The sequence below is a fragment of the Apaloderma vittatum genome, unplaced genomic scaffold (assembly GCF_000703405.1).
Source record: "Apaloderma vittatum isolate BGI_N311 unplaced genomic scaffold, ASM70340v1 scaffold2434, whole genome shotgun sequence".
Classification (NCBI taxonomy): domain Eukaryota; kingdom Metazoa; phylum Chordata; class Aves; order Trogoniformes; family Trogonidae; genus Apaloderma; species Apaloderma vittatum.
In genome coordinates, this window is record NW_009713087.1 from 141,406 (window position 1) to 157,561 (window position 16,156).

The window sequence follows — 16,156 nt, forward strand, 5'->3', positions numbered from 1 at the left end:
TCTTTCCCTGCTTACTTTAAGGCAAAGTAGATCTATAATTCCTGACACTGACTGAAAGTGGCTGGGAACAAAACATAAATTCTTGTTGACTTAATTTATTATTGAAATTTTAGTCAATAATCATGAAAAGTAAATGATTGTGTAGTGCAATATTATACGTTCAACAAAAGATTAAAATTCAGGTTATCTTCATTGACTAAGCTAGGACAGTACTTGAAATAAAAATCTATGAGTAGATTAACATGTTAATCTGATTAACAGTCAGTAGGGTGCTGGGTTTTGGCTTTTTTCTTTTTTGATGGATTTGAGGGGAGAAAGGTCTAGCAGGTTTTTTTGTTTTTACTGTGAATCACAGCTGCCATTTCTAGCCAGCTAACAATTTCTGTACATAAAACAGACAATAGATTATCATATTACTTGAGCTTTCATGTCAAAACCACATTAATTTTCTGAATCACGTTCAATTCATCAACCAATATTTGCTCAAGGGCTTTTGCCAGCTACAGTGTTTCATTTTAATATAGTGTCGAGCATTGGTTTTATTCTAGAGGTCAAATAATTATTATCTTGTTATTGTTATGGTTATCATTTTGTAGTTGTTACAAATTATTTTTTTTGTTTATATGCCATGTGCTATTATGGTTTTTTACAGAGATTGCTTATGTGGGCCCTAATCCACCCCTCTAAAAGATGCTTAATGTTAAACACATAAATAGTCATACTTGATGTCAAAGGAACTAACCCCATGCATAAAACTTGCCAGCGTTTTGCTGAGTCAGAACCTCTGTGACCTCTCAAATGAAGACTGACTCAAATTAGCATTTAAATTGGGTGCAATTTGTACTAATGCACTGGAAGTTGTCCTCCAAAGCGGAGATTTCTGCAGCCATTGAAAAGGCAGAGGTGGCTCTTCTGTTTTCACTGCCTGTCCCCTCTTGACTTAGCTTCTAGGACATGGGGACTGCAGGACATGTCTGAGGGTAAAGCTGGCTTTTCTGTCACTGAAATCGAGAGCTTTGTGCTGTGGATGTTTAGCCAAGGTTCTTGAAATGTAGCTGATTCTTACTTGTGTCCCAGGAGCAGCAGTAGCTCAGTGAAGAAGGTGGCAAAGAAAAGAGAAGAGAAGCTGTTCCCTCCTCCATTATCCCCTCTCTTGGATGAGCCTGTGCACCGGCGGCACAGCAGTGACAACAGCTCCTTCAGCCAAGAGACCAACATCACAAACACATCTCAGACCAGCAACTCGTCTTCCTCTGTTTCTAAACACAGAAAGAATGAAAATAAATCCTCTTCTAACCCCAAAGGAATCTGTGTAAGTAACCAACCTCAGTTGCTGGAAGTGAACAAGATAAAATAAAATTAACTTAGCTTTGTTCTGTTTGATTTTTTTCCCCAGTACCTATTTTTAAATGCTTGTGTGGCTCCAGTCAAGAGCAGCGAGGAGTGAATCTTTGCAGAGCTGGGCATAAGCAACTCTTGCAAGTTCGATTTTTAGGTCAGCGTTAGGCATCTGCTTGGCGCCAGGCATCCCTCCCTGAAACAACGAGTCCCTGAGCCTCAGAGGATGGTCTTTGCAGCCACCTGCTAGCTGCAAGTCCCTTAACTCTGTAGCTATAACACACATATTTTGAAAATAAAACTTCAAGAATTTTTGGTATCCTGAATAATTACCCAAGTCCTCAGCCAGAATTAAGCACTGTAGCTATACTGAGTAATGCAGCAAAAACTAAACAGACAGTAATAATTAACCAAAAAGCTTCTTGTCCATAGCATACTCAACATGGAAATATCTTCTCTCAGGTTTGCAGGCTTCCAGCAGTAAGGTTTATTTACACCTAATCACTTTGGATTAACTATGTAAGATTTTAAATACTGTGTAAATAGTTTGAAGGGTTTTTTTGAAAAAAGCCCACTATCATTCTGTTAGGACCGTCTCCCCATCAGTGTTTTCGCCTAGACAGCTCTTGCTTACTTGCTTTACACCAGATTCAGGTGGTTTTTTTACTGAAAATACATGGGAAGAAAAAGCCAAAAGTAGAAACTACACAGCAAATTCAGCTAAAAAAAAGATAAAATTTCACTTCAGTTTGTCATCCTATTTTAGGATAAACAGGGAAACTTCAGGGGTTTGGCCCATGTTAGAAAATAGTCCTCCCTCTGGAGTTTCAAACATATGATTTAGTATCAAACTCTATCTTAGTATCATTGTCAAAATTAAAAGACAAGAAGAAAATTCTGCCACAGAAAGGGACATGCATAGCTCCTGTTTTCACAGTTCGACGCCTTGCGAGAGGTTGTTACCCTGCACTGGAATAGTAAAACTCACAAGTTGCGTTGGATCGCAGGTGACAAATCACCTTATTCATTCATCCCTGTTGCTTTCTGGTATCATTGTGTCACTTCAAGCTGCGAGGGTAATACACATACCTTCAACTGAAATCAATGCCAAAATGAACTGCGTAGGTCAGCAAATAAACAATGCTATGTAAACAGCAGGGCCATTTCCTCTCACTCCCAGCATCGCTAGTCAGATTTATCCTTGCTTTATCTGTTACATCTGATACATGAGATATCTGTCTTCTAAAATATGTTAGATTTCTTCCCCTAGTTCGTCAGTTCATCTGAAATACAGTTGATCTGGTTGTGGACCCAGCTTGCAAGTCGCAATTGCCTGATCTAAATGCTTCTGTTAGGCTCCTGGTTTTAATCAATGCAAAGTCACAACTCCAGACTTCTGGTTTCCATTCTTCTCTTTGTTCTGTGTAGCAAGGATGAGGAAAAAGTTCCTTGGTGAAATCTGAGCAGTTAGCTAATACAGACAAAAAGGTTATATTAGTGTTTACATGAAGCCTTTCTGCATTAGATTCCCGCACCCCTGCTTTAACCAGTGTCACTAGCAAGTACCACTGTCCTGTCCCACCTGACTTCACCTAAGAGTTTAAGTTCATGACTTCAGGTGAGGGGTCAGAAGTAGAGTCATCTTGCCTAATTGATCTAATGGGTTTAAGTTACAAGGGATGGAAGGGTGGTGGTTTTAAGAGTAATTGGATGTCGTTGAGTACGAGTGCTGCTTTATACCTTAGCCTGTTGTTTGTTTGGGTTTGTTTGTTGGGGATATTTTGGGGGGAGGTGGAGGTGGATGTGAGCACTTCCTTGTTGGAAGGTGTTTCTTTGAACTATGAGGAGTTGATAACGGTCCTGTTGTTTCTAGGAGGAAGAATCTCACAATACACCAACAGCCAACACTCTCCTTGACACCAGCCATCTAGAAGCAGACATCTGGTCTGCAATGCCAACACTTTCCAATGGAAACGCTGAGCCCAGAAGACCCAAAATAACATTTGATGATGCGTAAGTATTATTGAATCTCTGTGCTAGCTGCGTGTTATGTAGTTGGGATTTTCATGCAAGCGGAGCTCCCAGTGAAAGGGAGGCTCTTTGATTAGAGCGCTAGCTCTGGGCACCTCTGTGGATAGTGCTGCACAAAGGCACACACAGTTTTAATCTTTACAAATGAACTGTTGTCACTGATTAATGAAAACTCTGTTGATAAATGTTTTCAGATCATGAATGTTGGTTCACAGTAATTCTTCATTTTTTCTATTTTAGCTCCTCTAATGGAAACTTCTTATACTTAATTAGTTTAAAATATTTTTTCTTTTCTTCCGTTCAGCACACATTAATGGGTCCTTTGGGTGGCCAGTTTGTACAGGTAGTTATTTTACATTCTGGTCACCCGTCATATCTTTGCGTACAGCAGCTTCAGATTAATATCACGTTAAGATTTAAAGAGATAACTGAGCGTATATGTCAAAATTGATCTTGCAGGCAGTCAGCAATTTTCTGAAACAATGTTTGTCCAACAATATGAAAACAAAGATTTGTAATAATTGATTTTGTCTCTTTAGGCTTCACAATGCGGATTATTACATGCAAGAGGCTAAGAAGCTGAAGCATAAAGCAGATGCATTGGTAGGTTATCACTGGGGTTTTTTGTCTTTGGAGCTGGGTTTTACAAAAATGTACGTTCTGAATGTCATCTAAAGCCTCAGAAACCAAGAAGAACCCTGCTCTTGGCTAAAGAATGCTTCGGATTGTACTCCATAAACACATTGTCCACAAAAGTCAAACCCTGAGCACCATTCCTAGCATTTAACAATTTGTTTCAAGAAAAAAAAGCAAAAAATCCTTAGGGTAGCTGGTATCTCTTCTGAGGAGGAGAAACAGTCATGCTGTTCATGCAGGATGGAAGATAATTTAATGGAAGATGATGTGTATTTGTTTTTTTGTTCTGATTCACTGAGCCTAAAATAAAAGTGTTGAAATATTCCATAACAGAAAGTTAAGAAAGGCAGATCACCCTCTACCCCATGATCATGTGGTAAAACTGTTTGATATTTCCAGGCCAGTTGTTTAAAATTTAGAACAATTGAGTTTTAAATAGTACATTCATTTTCATTGCATGCTTTTAAGGTGGTAAAAAAAAGACTCAACATGCTTCTTCCCAAAAAATCTTGCAATGAGGTAGGTTCAATGCTGGGAAACCTTTTTCTCTCATTTTACCCCAGATGAAATTCCACTAAAATTGACTTGTTTGTGCAGAGGTTTGATCTTGATAAAACTACTTTTTCTGGCAGATTATACTCTAGCATGGCTTGTTCAATTCAAGCTCTTGCTGGCACTTTAAGAGCCATTTGTTTTGTAGGTAGGGACTTGGTTTCTGTCCACTACATGGAGTACAGAGTACAGAACAGCAGCTCATTAAGGCAGACAGAGTGGAACTTCACTCCTCTATTTGTTTAAACTAAGATGCCTAAGGTGGAGTATGACCATTTGGTTTGCCCTTCAGAATCACAGCTGAAAAAGAACTGGGTGATTATTCACCTTTGCTTGATTATTGGTGGGGTTTTTCCACACATATTATATCCCTCCACACCAGAGAACTTGTGCTCGGGAAGAAGTGTTCGTCAAAACAAAATGAAAAGAAGCAATCGCATGCCATGTTTTTAAAAACCAAAAAAAAATAGGTCTTTTTTTTTAATAAAAAGGCTCTCCCTCTGCTGTCCCTGCGCTGAAGGAGATGTCAAGCTACGTGCTTCAGCTCTCCGGGCTCCCGTTTGACTTGGGGCATGGTGTTAGCAAGTGTGTTTTCTGTGGGAGGTGGGTTCAGGCTTTTGGCAAGCTGCCGTGACTGTCAGCGGGCTGTTAGCAGTCAGCCCTCCCGACCTGCCCGCGTCCAGGAGGTGGCCTGAGCTGATTCCTGCAGCCCCGCTCAGCAGAGCCCGTTCAGCCCGAGCCCTGACATCTGCACAGGGGGAAGGCTGGCAGGAGCAGACTGACAACACCTCCCACAGCTGATTGACCTTTAAAGAAAGCACACACAGTGCTGGCACAAGGATGCCTGCCGCACACTGGCAAATATTTACAGGCTCAGGCTCCCGATGATCTCGACGTGCCATGTCAATCCGCTTCCCTCCACAGCCTGATTCACTCCGAAAGTGGTGACCTGTCTCCCATCCTCTTACCTTTGACTCTGCCTTGCGGAATCAGGGGTGCTTCTCAAGCAGAACTAAGAGGAGCAGGCACAGCACATCGCGCCGCTGCCTGCAGGCAGGCCATGCCTGTCACATACAGTTTGACACCCCGCGTGCTCACGTGGGAATGTGAGGCCATCCGCTGTGATACAACTTGTTGGCAGACATAAATACCCACGAACACAGTATCTGCTTTTTCTTTCCGCTATTTACGTCTCTGCTTTTCTTTCTTTTTTTTTTTAACCCCCACCCTATACAGCTGCACACAAATTATCTCCATGTAACACATTTGCTGTGCGATCCCATAGTGTTAGTTGTCCTATGGAAACAATTGCTTCTGGTTACTTGGTGCTGACATGACAAAGCACACGCAGCATTGAAAGATGTGTTGCAGTGGCTAGAAAGATAATGCATGTGACCTCAAAATGTGTCAGCAAATGTTAATGAGATTTGTGGTAACCCTGTTCCTGAGCTTGTACGGAAAACAGATTTCTGGTGAAGGGCAGGGCGTTTTGTGCGTTATGGGAGCAACCCCAGGAAAACCTGTCTTTGTCTGGCACAGCCGGGAGGAATCAGCTAATTTGGATGGGCTGCTGCAGTGGCAACTGCCTGTACCATATGGAAGAGATCTTGGAGACCTCGCTCTGTTCTCAGCTGAGCGGTGATGAGCTGGAGTAATTCCACCTAGTCCGCTAGAGTCAGTGTGGAGCAAAGGGCAGGATCACATCCCATTTCTGGCTCAAATTGTGCATCTGTACTAAATCTGCTTGCAGCCGGATTCCTCTTTTTTTTTAAATACCACAAAAAGTTATCTTTGGAAGACTTGAAGCAAGGAATTTGAAGAATATGCTGAGAAATGGCCATTGGAATAGAGAGAAAGCATTTAGAAATATTTCCCCTTTGGTGATCATTTGGATAATATCTATCAGTTGTAAAAAGCCTTTGTACATAATCAGTGCACAAGAGCAGAACTTGAAATTAAAGGTAGTTATAAGAATTGCTGAGAAGTAGCCACAAATGTACTGTTACCTTGGACCAGTACTAAATGTTCTGCTTAACATGTTGCTAGGATAGGCTTCCATTTTGTGAATGGAAAACATACGCAGATGCATCAGAAATATTTTGATAGAGACATACAAAGAAATTTTTGAATTGTTTAAAGTATATTGGATCTCTTATATCAAATGCCACGTTAGTAGGATCCTTATATCCAGCTATCAAAAATTGAAAATGTTAAATACTATTATAAAATACTTACTATAAAAATGTCATATAGAATATTCATTAGACATAAAAAAAGAAATCAGTATGTCTAAGTCAGTTTAATCACAACCATTATGAGGGCTAAAACTTTTGCAATAAAATTCTAGTAAAATAAAATATTTAGCAGTGCTATATTTTTTTTTCTGATCTATCAGTTATAACATAAGTGATGAGATTTTTTTTTTGGTCAACAATTAACACAGAATCTTACACCTGACAAATGGGGGGAAGCTGTTACCTAACCTTTGCATAGTGACATTCAAACTTAGTTCGTGTATCGAGGGGCAATATGGATTTGTAGAAACCTGCTTAGTGTCCGTCGTTGCTTGTGTAAATTCATGCATGTCAATGGACATAGATTGATTTTTTTTCTCTGGAGCATCTGGCAATATACTCCCTGAAAAGACGTGGTAAAAACATAGAACCTGCCTTAATTTCTGTATGTATTTATTCTTAACCACCAGCACTGCTATGCTTTCATCCTAATGCTGGTATTGCTTCGTATGACGATCCGCCTACCTAGACATTAAAGCTGAGGGATTTTCTTGATGGTGTCATTCCCATTTCAGCTGGAGAAGTTCGGAAAAGCAGTGAATTATGCTGATGCTGCCCTCTCCTTCATCGAGTGTGGGAACGCTATGGAGCGAGATCCATTAGAAGCTAAATCTCCATACACCATGTACTCAGAGACTGTGGAACTCATCAGGTTAATGTCCTTTCTGTGATCGTTTTCATAATCTCATTTCAGTCATAATTAGAACCTGCTATGTTTTAAAAAATACCATTTCAACGTATTAACGATTTGTCCAAGGCATCTTCATCTCAGAAGTCATCATAATTAGTTCTTGCCATTTTATTAATGTCACGGAAAATTTATAATTGATGGACACTGCTTTTATAAATTATCCCCTTTAGAGGTTATAATGTGAGTGTTATAATTTGCAATATTCATAAAATTAAAATTGAAATGTAGTGGGTGGAAGTAAAGTATAGTAATTTCACTGTTTGGCAATGACACTTGTCTTTTAAAAGGTGTAGTTTTATAATTCAAAACATTAAAGTGAGTCTATCAGGATTTCTATTACAAATCCTGGTTTTAGAGGTTTATAACTTGGCTGTTAAAAAAAAAAAAAAGCTGAAACTTGACACATAAGATCATAGCCAGAGAGGAAGTTTTCTGCATGTATTGTATTAAAAAAGTATATATTTTAATGTTAAAGGCATGTGAATCAGATGGATTAGCTTTAGTACAGTTTTGTAAACTCATAGGCTAGAATATAGATGAGAGAGCCTTTACTTACTAATAAAATGTCTGAATTATTATTTTAAAATCTGCTACTGTTCCCTATAGCAGTTTCACAGTGTTGGCTCTGTAGAAATAATGGTCTCCTGAGTAACTGAGGGCTTGTTTGCTTTACTTGAGCAAATTATCAAAGTGAAATCAAACAGGATTAAATTTACCTGTAAATAGAACAGGATTTTTCTTCTTCGCTGTGATGCACCTTTGCCTTCCCCAGTGTGTGCTGGGAATATCACGATTAAAGTCAGTGTAATTACTGGCAGTTTGCACAAGAGAGAGAAAAAGAGGCAGATCGGGGCCTAATGTTTGGGTTTTAATATGGCAAAGGTGTATTTTTTTAATGTGCAGCATTTTAACATGCCAGAGTAGCTATTAGGGACTGCCAAAAATAATACATGTTTTACATTTTGAATAAGTAGGTATTTACATAATAAATTGTATCAAATCTTAAGAAGCTCTTACTCTCAGGTAAATAATATGCCTGTGAAATACTTAAAGGCGTGTTTTTACATTCTACACTACATAAAGAGAAGAAGAAAATCTAAAGAGATTACTCAACAGGTAAATGATGATCACTCAACGCTTAGGATCCAAGCTAAACCCTGGAGAGCAGAGGACTTAAGAAAAGGAGCTGCCTCCCTCTGCTCCGCTGTGCCGAAACTCGTCCTGCACTCTTGACGGTGGACAGGTTCAGTACTTCATGTCCTGAACTTCACAACTACAGTTTTATGGCAGGATAAAGAAATATTCTTTAAAGAAGTGAATGCTTCTTCAGAGGAGCCTGCATTTATTTACATTTTTTAAGAAACCACACGGCACAGTGGAAAATGTTGCTCCTCAGTCCAGCACTCTGTCTGTTAGAAGCAGATGGAGCAAAAACCTTCATTCATTCAAGAGCCTCAACATATGCACTCAGAGGGTGGCAGCCCTAGAAGTAGATCACAAAGGGGTGATACCTGCAGCTCCCCTCCACCCTGCGGTGCTGGATGGAGTCAGCTGAGTGTTCAGCTCCAGCTTGGAGTAAGTGGCACTCGAGCAAACGCAGCCGCGCTGCCTTGCTCTTTCTGACAGCTCCTCTGTCAGCAAGTTCTGCTGCAGGCTACCTGATGGATAGACCTTGGCATGGAAGCAGCACTTAAACTGCTTTTGGATTGCTTTTTGATCTGCTTTTGGCTACAAAAGAATCTGGAGGGCTTTGTTGTAGTAGATTCCCAATTTCTAGATAGCTAAAGTCAGGTGAGATTAATTCCACCACCTACGATCGAAGGTAGAGCTTAGCTTACCAGCTCACGTCTGCAGCATCTTGTAGGCAGCCAGTGAGAGACTCATTTGCCCATTTAATTGTTGTCAGTGGTCAGACATGGAAAAAAGATGATTTCCCAGGTGAATAGCAGGCTGAGGCAGGTTCAACAAACTCCATGGAAAAATACACAATCTTTGGGGGCTACAGTGGGTGCTGAATGTACAAACCAAGTATGCAGCAGTGCATACAATTTCTCAACGTGGCTTCTAAAATTAACAAAGATTTTAATGGTGAGATAAGAAATAGGAGATTTTTCTCACTTTTACTCCTCCCTTCATCAGAGGCACGTTTTCCCCTTTTGCATTAGCTGTGTCTGCTCTGAGTGTCAGCATCAGACACCTATTTGTGAAAGCAAGTGGAGCATCCAAGAGACTGGTAATATCAGAGATCTGACTGTCAGAGGTGGTTTAGGTTAATGATAATGCTAAAATCCCTAATGTTTCAGGGATAACCCCAGAGAAACATACCTCTGGGGTTGATCAGATTCGTTCAGTATGATGGAAACAACAATACCTGAGACCAGGTGAGACGGCATGGAGGAAGCACATCAGGTGGTTTGCTAGGGCTGCAAGGTGGGGGCTGATGATGGGGGTGGTGGGAGGAAGGCAGATAGAGAGCAGCACTGCCTGCCTGCACTCCATTACCTCCTTGTAAATGAGAACTCATCAAGGCTGCCTGGGTACCTTAAAACTTCCTTACGCAACGCTGAACCCTATTACTTATTCTAACACAAGTACCTGTGAAATTGCATTAGGGCTCAGAACAATGATTTTATGCGATGAATTGATTTTCGAGAGACTAAATGCATGGAATAGAGTGTTCTCAGTTAAAGAAAAAAAAGAGAGAGGGGAGGTAGGAATACTCAATCTTTGATCATCCAAATGCTGGACAGCAGCAATTAAATAGAGAAGGAAGACTGAGTACACAAGATTCATAAATTAATGGACCCAAGAATTAGAAAAGCTGTGAACATGACCTTTCCTGCATTTAAAAATGTTTCCTATATAAAATATATTAAAAGCTTTGATGAAGCATTTATGAGAAGGATTTTGAAGGTATTATTGAAGCCCAAATTATTATATGTAAAACCTTGTTATATATTATTCTACTTTTCAGTACATACAAGGCCATGATCTTATGCTTCTGTCTAACACTTACCACAAATGTTTGCAGGACTTAGCCTAGATGGCTGGATATAATATCATTAATATGCCCAAGAATAGTTCACCTTGTTGGCCCAGAAGGTGGGTTGGTGATTTACTTTAGCCCTCCAGGTTTTAAGTGGTGCTTTCTGTTGAATTTTACATTTATCTCATAGTTGCAGAACAATGTGACCATTAACTAGTGCAGTCAGAGAATATCTATGTGTGGCTGTTATTTTTTAGACCATTGCTAGTATTCCTGAAAACATCTTAACTCTCAATTTCTTCTCTCCTCACCTTTCTGACAAGGTATGCAATGAGACTCAAGAATTTCACAGGCTCTTCTGCCACAGAAGGGGACAAGAAATTAGCAGTTTTATGGTAAGTCCGATTGCGACAATGAGAGAAGCAGCTAAAATCTTAAGGAGGACTTTAAAAGTACCGAATTACTTAAGCAGCTTACAGAAGATCATTATTCTTGTTTTCCATTAAACTATTAAAGGATAACTAATGGATTTCTTCAGCAGCTGACTAAACATTTATTCTTCTAATTTATACTCTTATCAAGATGAGATTTTAATGCTTTTGACCACTTTTTTTTTCCTTCTCCATTTGCTTATGTTTCAAAATCTAACCTTAGAACAGAAACTGCAAAATATAGGTCAGCTTTTTTTTTTTTTTTACAGTTTATAGGTTTCATTAAGCAATGGAATTAACATAATCCTTTCCTAATTACCACAGCTACCGATGCTTATCGCTTCTCTACTTGAGAATGTTTAAACTAAAGAAGGACCATGCTATGAAGTACTCCAGATCTCTGATGGAATATTTTAAGGTAATCTTTATTCTGTTTAATTTATTGATAGGAAATGGAATTCATAGCAGCACTGAGAGCTCTCACAAGTATAACTGCATGACTTAAAAGTCCCACATTTAACCTCTCCCCTGGGAAATGCAGGCAGGATGGCTGCCAGGGAGTGGGGACAGAAGTGATATGGGGGATTTCTGGATTAGTCTCTTGATTCAAAGGACCTTATTCAGTAATTCTACTAAAATAATATTATTCTCAACACCGTGTAATGTTTATGCAAGTTTCTGTAAAGGAAACGGATTCTTTCAAGATTTCAATGTGCAAGTGATTATGAACTGACCCCAATGAACTATAACAAAGCAATTATTTAGGTGTTAGTTACATTTAGATTTTATATTCGATGAGATTTGCTGAAGCTTATTGCAGACTCAGAGATTTCCCCTTTTATTTCTGTGGAACTTGTAATTGCCTTATCTACATCTTGGAAGTTTGCCTTTCCTTGAGTTGCGTGGAGACCAGCTGATTGTCATGATTCGGTGATGTTTTCCTTTACCTTGTCAAATGATGTTTACCCATCGTAAGAATGACAAGTCCTCACCATTCCTCAATTAAGAGAGAAACAGAATCTCTTTTCAGCTCTGCCAAGGTTTTGATATTTATATTTTACTAGCTAATGCCGTTCGAGGCATACATTAATTCATGTACTTTATTACCGTGTATTATTCTGTAATTATGTAATTATAGTGGTTTGTCAGCCCATCAGTCTTTTTTTGTTGGTTTTTTCAGCCTCTGTGAATTTGTTCCAGGCTTAGACGCATTAGTACTGCAAACCAGTAAAACTTCTAACAGTACAGTTTTAATATTTTCATGTAAATGGTGATAAAATTGTCCTTCTGCTGTAAAACTCCAGTACTGTCATGCTAGCAAGCATCGCTTAGTCCTGGCTTTCCTGGTGTCCGCTGTGTCTGTATCTCTGTAACAGTAATGTTTGTCCTGATCTTCTGCTTAAATTGAGGCTCTTGTGAAGTCATTAGGAGTGCCTCCGTTGTGCTCACAGAGTTTTCAGTCAGGGATTTGCACAACAAATTCAGTTTGAACTAGACACATTTATAGCCTCAGCATTTTCATGAAATGTGTTCCATGCACTTCAGATTTTATCTGGGATGAATATAGATTGTCTCTTAAAAAAAGGTTGTTAGACAAATAATTTGATGTATTTTTTTTTCTGCAGCAAGTAATGATTTATTTAAAAAAAATAAAAATAAGGGGGTGAGGGAGATTCTCTCTTCCTCTAAAGCCACTTTACTTTCTCTGGCTGTGCAAATAAGTACAATGAAGAGCGTAGTACTACTCTCGGCATAAGATCATTTTATCTGCACAGAGGAAACGTCTTTTAATGTAAATGAAAATAAGAGAAAAAAATTAAAATGTAATAAAATAGTCAAATCAGGAGTGCTGGTTTTAGGCATTCAGATGAAGCTGAGTATTTCAGCTAATGTTACTGGGTGTATGCTATGGGCACTGTAACTCATTTGCTAGAAGTGATGGCTGAATGTATACACATTATATGTTCAGGATCTTTTTGTAGGAAAGTCATAGGAGGAGAAAAGAAAATGAGAGTTATTAACTACGTATTAGTTTTGTCTTGCTACACAATGTTCTTTCTCTGTGTTCACTAGTGAGAAACCAGTATAAATGAAATGTTAACTATTTGAATAGAGCTGTTATTCAAAATTTTGCACAATTCTAACTGTAAAAAGCAGCCCACTGTTTGCAGCAGAGATGGGGAGGAATTTTTTGGCAGATATATTTTTCACATTTTTCCTCACAAATGCCATTTTATCCAAATTGAAACCATTTGTGGTCAGAACTGGTCCTGATTAATTTCCAATTAAAAGTTTCAAATTGATATTTTTGACATTTCAGAACAGAAAATAGCCATTTAGTCATAAAAGTGGTTTTGAAATTTAGAGACAACTTGGAGTAAAATATAACTAAAAAAATAAATTTTTTAAATGAATTGAAACTTTTTAAGAGTAGTAGAAGTGGCATCCTTTGGTGCATTTCCACTAAAAGTTTGAGGAAGATTTTTAAGTTTTTGAAAATACGTCGTTAATAGTCATTGGCAAAAGTATTTCTTTAATGAAACACAGTGACGTGCTGCAAAAACATACAGACAAGGCTGCTATCACGGTTTGGGCAGGGTTTTCTGCTTTAATCAATACTGTTTGGCAAGTTCAGCTGGGTTTTAGAAGTCAAGAGTGGGATTTTGCTCGCGGAGTCAGCAGCGTGACCTTGGGCCATACCCTGGGCTGCTCTGTGGAATCTCTGTCTCTCACATACAAAAGAGTGATTACAGTAACCAGACGAATCTTGTAATAATGACAGCAATACTTTACAGAGGACTTGTAAAATTTGATTGAATTTTCACTGTGCGTGCTGACTTCTTTGCAAGGGAGCTCAGGGTGATTGTTTTCAGAAAGCACACATAGATAGCTTCAGCCCTTGATACTACCACTTTTTTAAATGGGAACTAAGTAAGATACCACCCAGTTTGAGCAAGACTGGAAAAATCCGGGCTTTATTGTTGCTGGACAATCTTTTTGTACAGGGTTGTACAAGGTGCTACACAGACGTGAAAGGCAGAATGAGTAAGCAGGTAAGGAAAGTCAATTTGTGCAAATAAAATACTTTTTTTAAAAAAAAAAAGGGCATTCAAGCAGATGCTTACTAGAAGTTTTATTTCTATTGCTATCTGAATCCCAAGCCACCTTCCTTAGCAACTTGGGAGCAATTAATTTAATTAAGGCATCAAACCAAATTCCTTTTGTTTCGTATTAAAAGATTGCAGGTCCCTCTAAAGATAAGAAGTCATTTCCACTCTGAAAAACTTACTTTGTAGAATAAGTTTCAGTGGCAAGTAAACCGCTTCTTTGTGAACTACACCTGCTTTCACTAGAGCTCTACTGTATTCCCTCTTTCATCAAGTGACTTTCAAGCTGGCTGGAACCTACCAATCATCCACCAGCCATTTAATTTTGGGACTGATACGCAGAGCTGTTCTGCTACATGCACTGTAGCTCTTGCAACGAGAACAGGGAGCATTGAGCCTTGTGTCATCAGTATTCATGTACTTGCATCACCTTTATTTACATTTTGGTTTTGTACTTACAGAACTCTTCAAAAGCCTCACAGGCCCCCTCACCTTGGGGCGGCAATGGAAAGTGAGTATTTTCTACTTCTGTCTGGGGACAGGTGGTTCCAGGGCAGGGGCAAGTGTTTTGGTGCCTCTAAAGGCAAAGGACAGGCCATGCCTCAGTGGTTTGGACCTACAGATACGTTTCAAATATGTAGCAGGTAGAAAATATTCTTCTGCGCTACAGAATTGATCTTAGAGCTCACTCGGGCTTGTGGGGGTGAGGGCTTCCCAGTGGGCTAAATCAAGTACCCATGTGAGCCTGAGTGTGGGTGAGAAGGAAGAGATGAAACACAGCTTCATCTTTGTGCAAAGCCCCCTTAAATCTAAAATCAGCCGTGGTGGGTCTGTGCTGAGTTCTTTGACAGTTTGCTTCTCAAGCCAAATGAAGGCCATAAAAATATCTGTTAATTAGCTAGCAAGTACCATGTCATTTCAGGAAGCCAAAGTAAAGTTAACCTTCATTGCAATGATTTTTCAATGATTCGTTCAGTAATGAAAGACCAATGAATATTTCATTGATATATGGTAAGTGCTGTTTAATAAAACTGAAGGTGTAATAGTGGTGAAAATGTGAAGGCACTTAGTCAACCAATTATCAGTGGCTTTAAAACCCTCTCACCTCAGATATGAAGTCAGGGTAATGCAGTTATGATCAGCTGTTCAGAGAAGGTGCATTGCTGCGGCAACCTTGCCTTTACCTTGCCTTTACCTTACACGCATCTCTCCTGCTCCTTTCTCCTGGCCACACATGCAGATACAGGCGAAACAAAGGAGAAGGACTTTACCTTTCTTCTTTATTTGAGTAGGCTGAATTCTAGATGGAGATGGTTATTGTTAATGGTCTCTTTCTGGTGGTTCATAAGAAGAAATGACTATTAGACACTTTGAGGAAGCAAAGTAACAAAATTGTAGAAGGGGTTGAAGTTTAGCACACAAAGAAATGAGGTTTTCAAACAGACTTTGTTCTGAATCAGTGCAAACGCAAAAATTCCAACATTTTGCTTGAAGGAAAATATTTTCTTAGATAATTCAAAATATTTTGTGGTATATATATATATATGCATACACACATCATATACACAATGTATAGATAATTAAGTATAGATTATAATACAAACTAAAGTGATGAAATGCAAAGTCACATTAATTAAAACCAAAAAGGTACTTTAACATTGGAAAAGCAATTACTAAATTAAATTATTCAATATGTGCCAGTTTTTCAAGGCATTTAAAAGTCAGTGAAACCTTGTATTGCAATAGAAGTACAGTAAGGTTTACCAGAAGTTTTAGTGCCAAAATAGACTGCTGGAGCATTACACCTCTGGTTCCTTAAGAAGTGGCTTATACCTAAAAACTTTGTGGAGCAGATGTTATCCCTTTATTCCTGTCCTATAATAGACCCCTATGAAGTGTGAGCTCTGCAGGTGATGGCATCTCCCTTGCTTATTAAAGGAGCTGATTAGGTGCCAAGAATTTAGAATCAGTGGGTTTTGACTGGAGAAGAAAATTCTTGTCCGACAACAAGGTAGGCAGCAGAAACCCAGCGTTCAGGTCAGCATCACATATAACACCCAGCTGATCGGTCTCTTCCCACTAACTTTGGA

The 16,156-nt window shown here is 39.0% G+C and overlaps 1 protein-coding gene across 1 annotated transcript in view; it reads left to right on the top strand.

Annotated features, from left to right (window-relative positions):
- AFF2 (AF4/FMR2 family, member 2) overlaps positions 1 to 14,581 on the top strand; it is a gene marked incomplete at its 5' end in the record, with an annotated part of 118,458 nt that extends 103,877 nt beyond the window's left edge. Inside the window, 7 exons of the mRNA XM_009868226.1 lie at positions 1,078 to 1,312; positions 3,212 to 3,351; positions 3,909 to 3,972; positions 7,367 to 7,503; positions 10,852 to 10,923; positions 11,284 to 11,377; positions 14,528 to 14,581. Of these exons, the coding sequence (XP_009866528.1) occupies positions 1,078 to 1,312; positions 3,212 to 3,351; positions 3,909 to 3,972; positions 7,367 to 7,503; positions 10,852 to 10,923; positions 11,284 to 11,377; positions 14,528 to 14,581 (796 nt within the window). The remainder of the gene's footprint in view (positions 1 to 1,077; positions 1,313 to 3,211; positions 3,352 to 3,908; positions 3,973 to 7,366; positions 7,504 to 10,851; positions 10,924 to 11,283; positions 11,378 to 14,527) is intronic.
- Between the last annotated feature and the right edge of the window lie 1,575 nt (positions 14,582 to 16,156).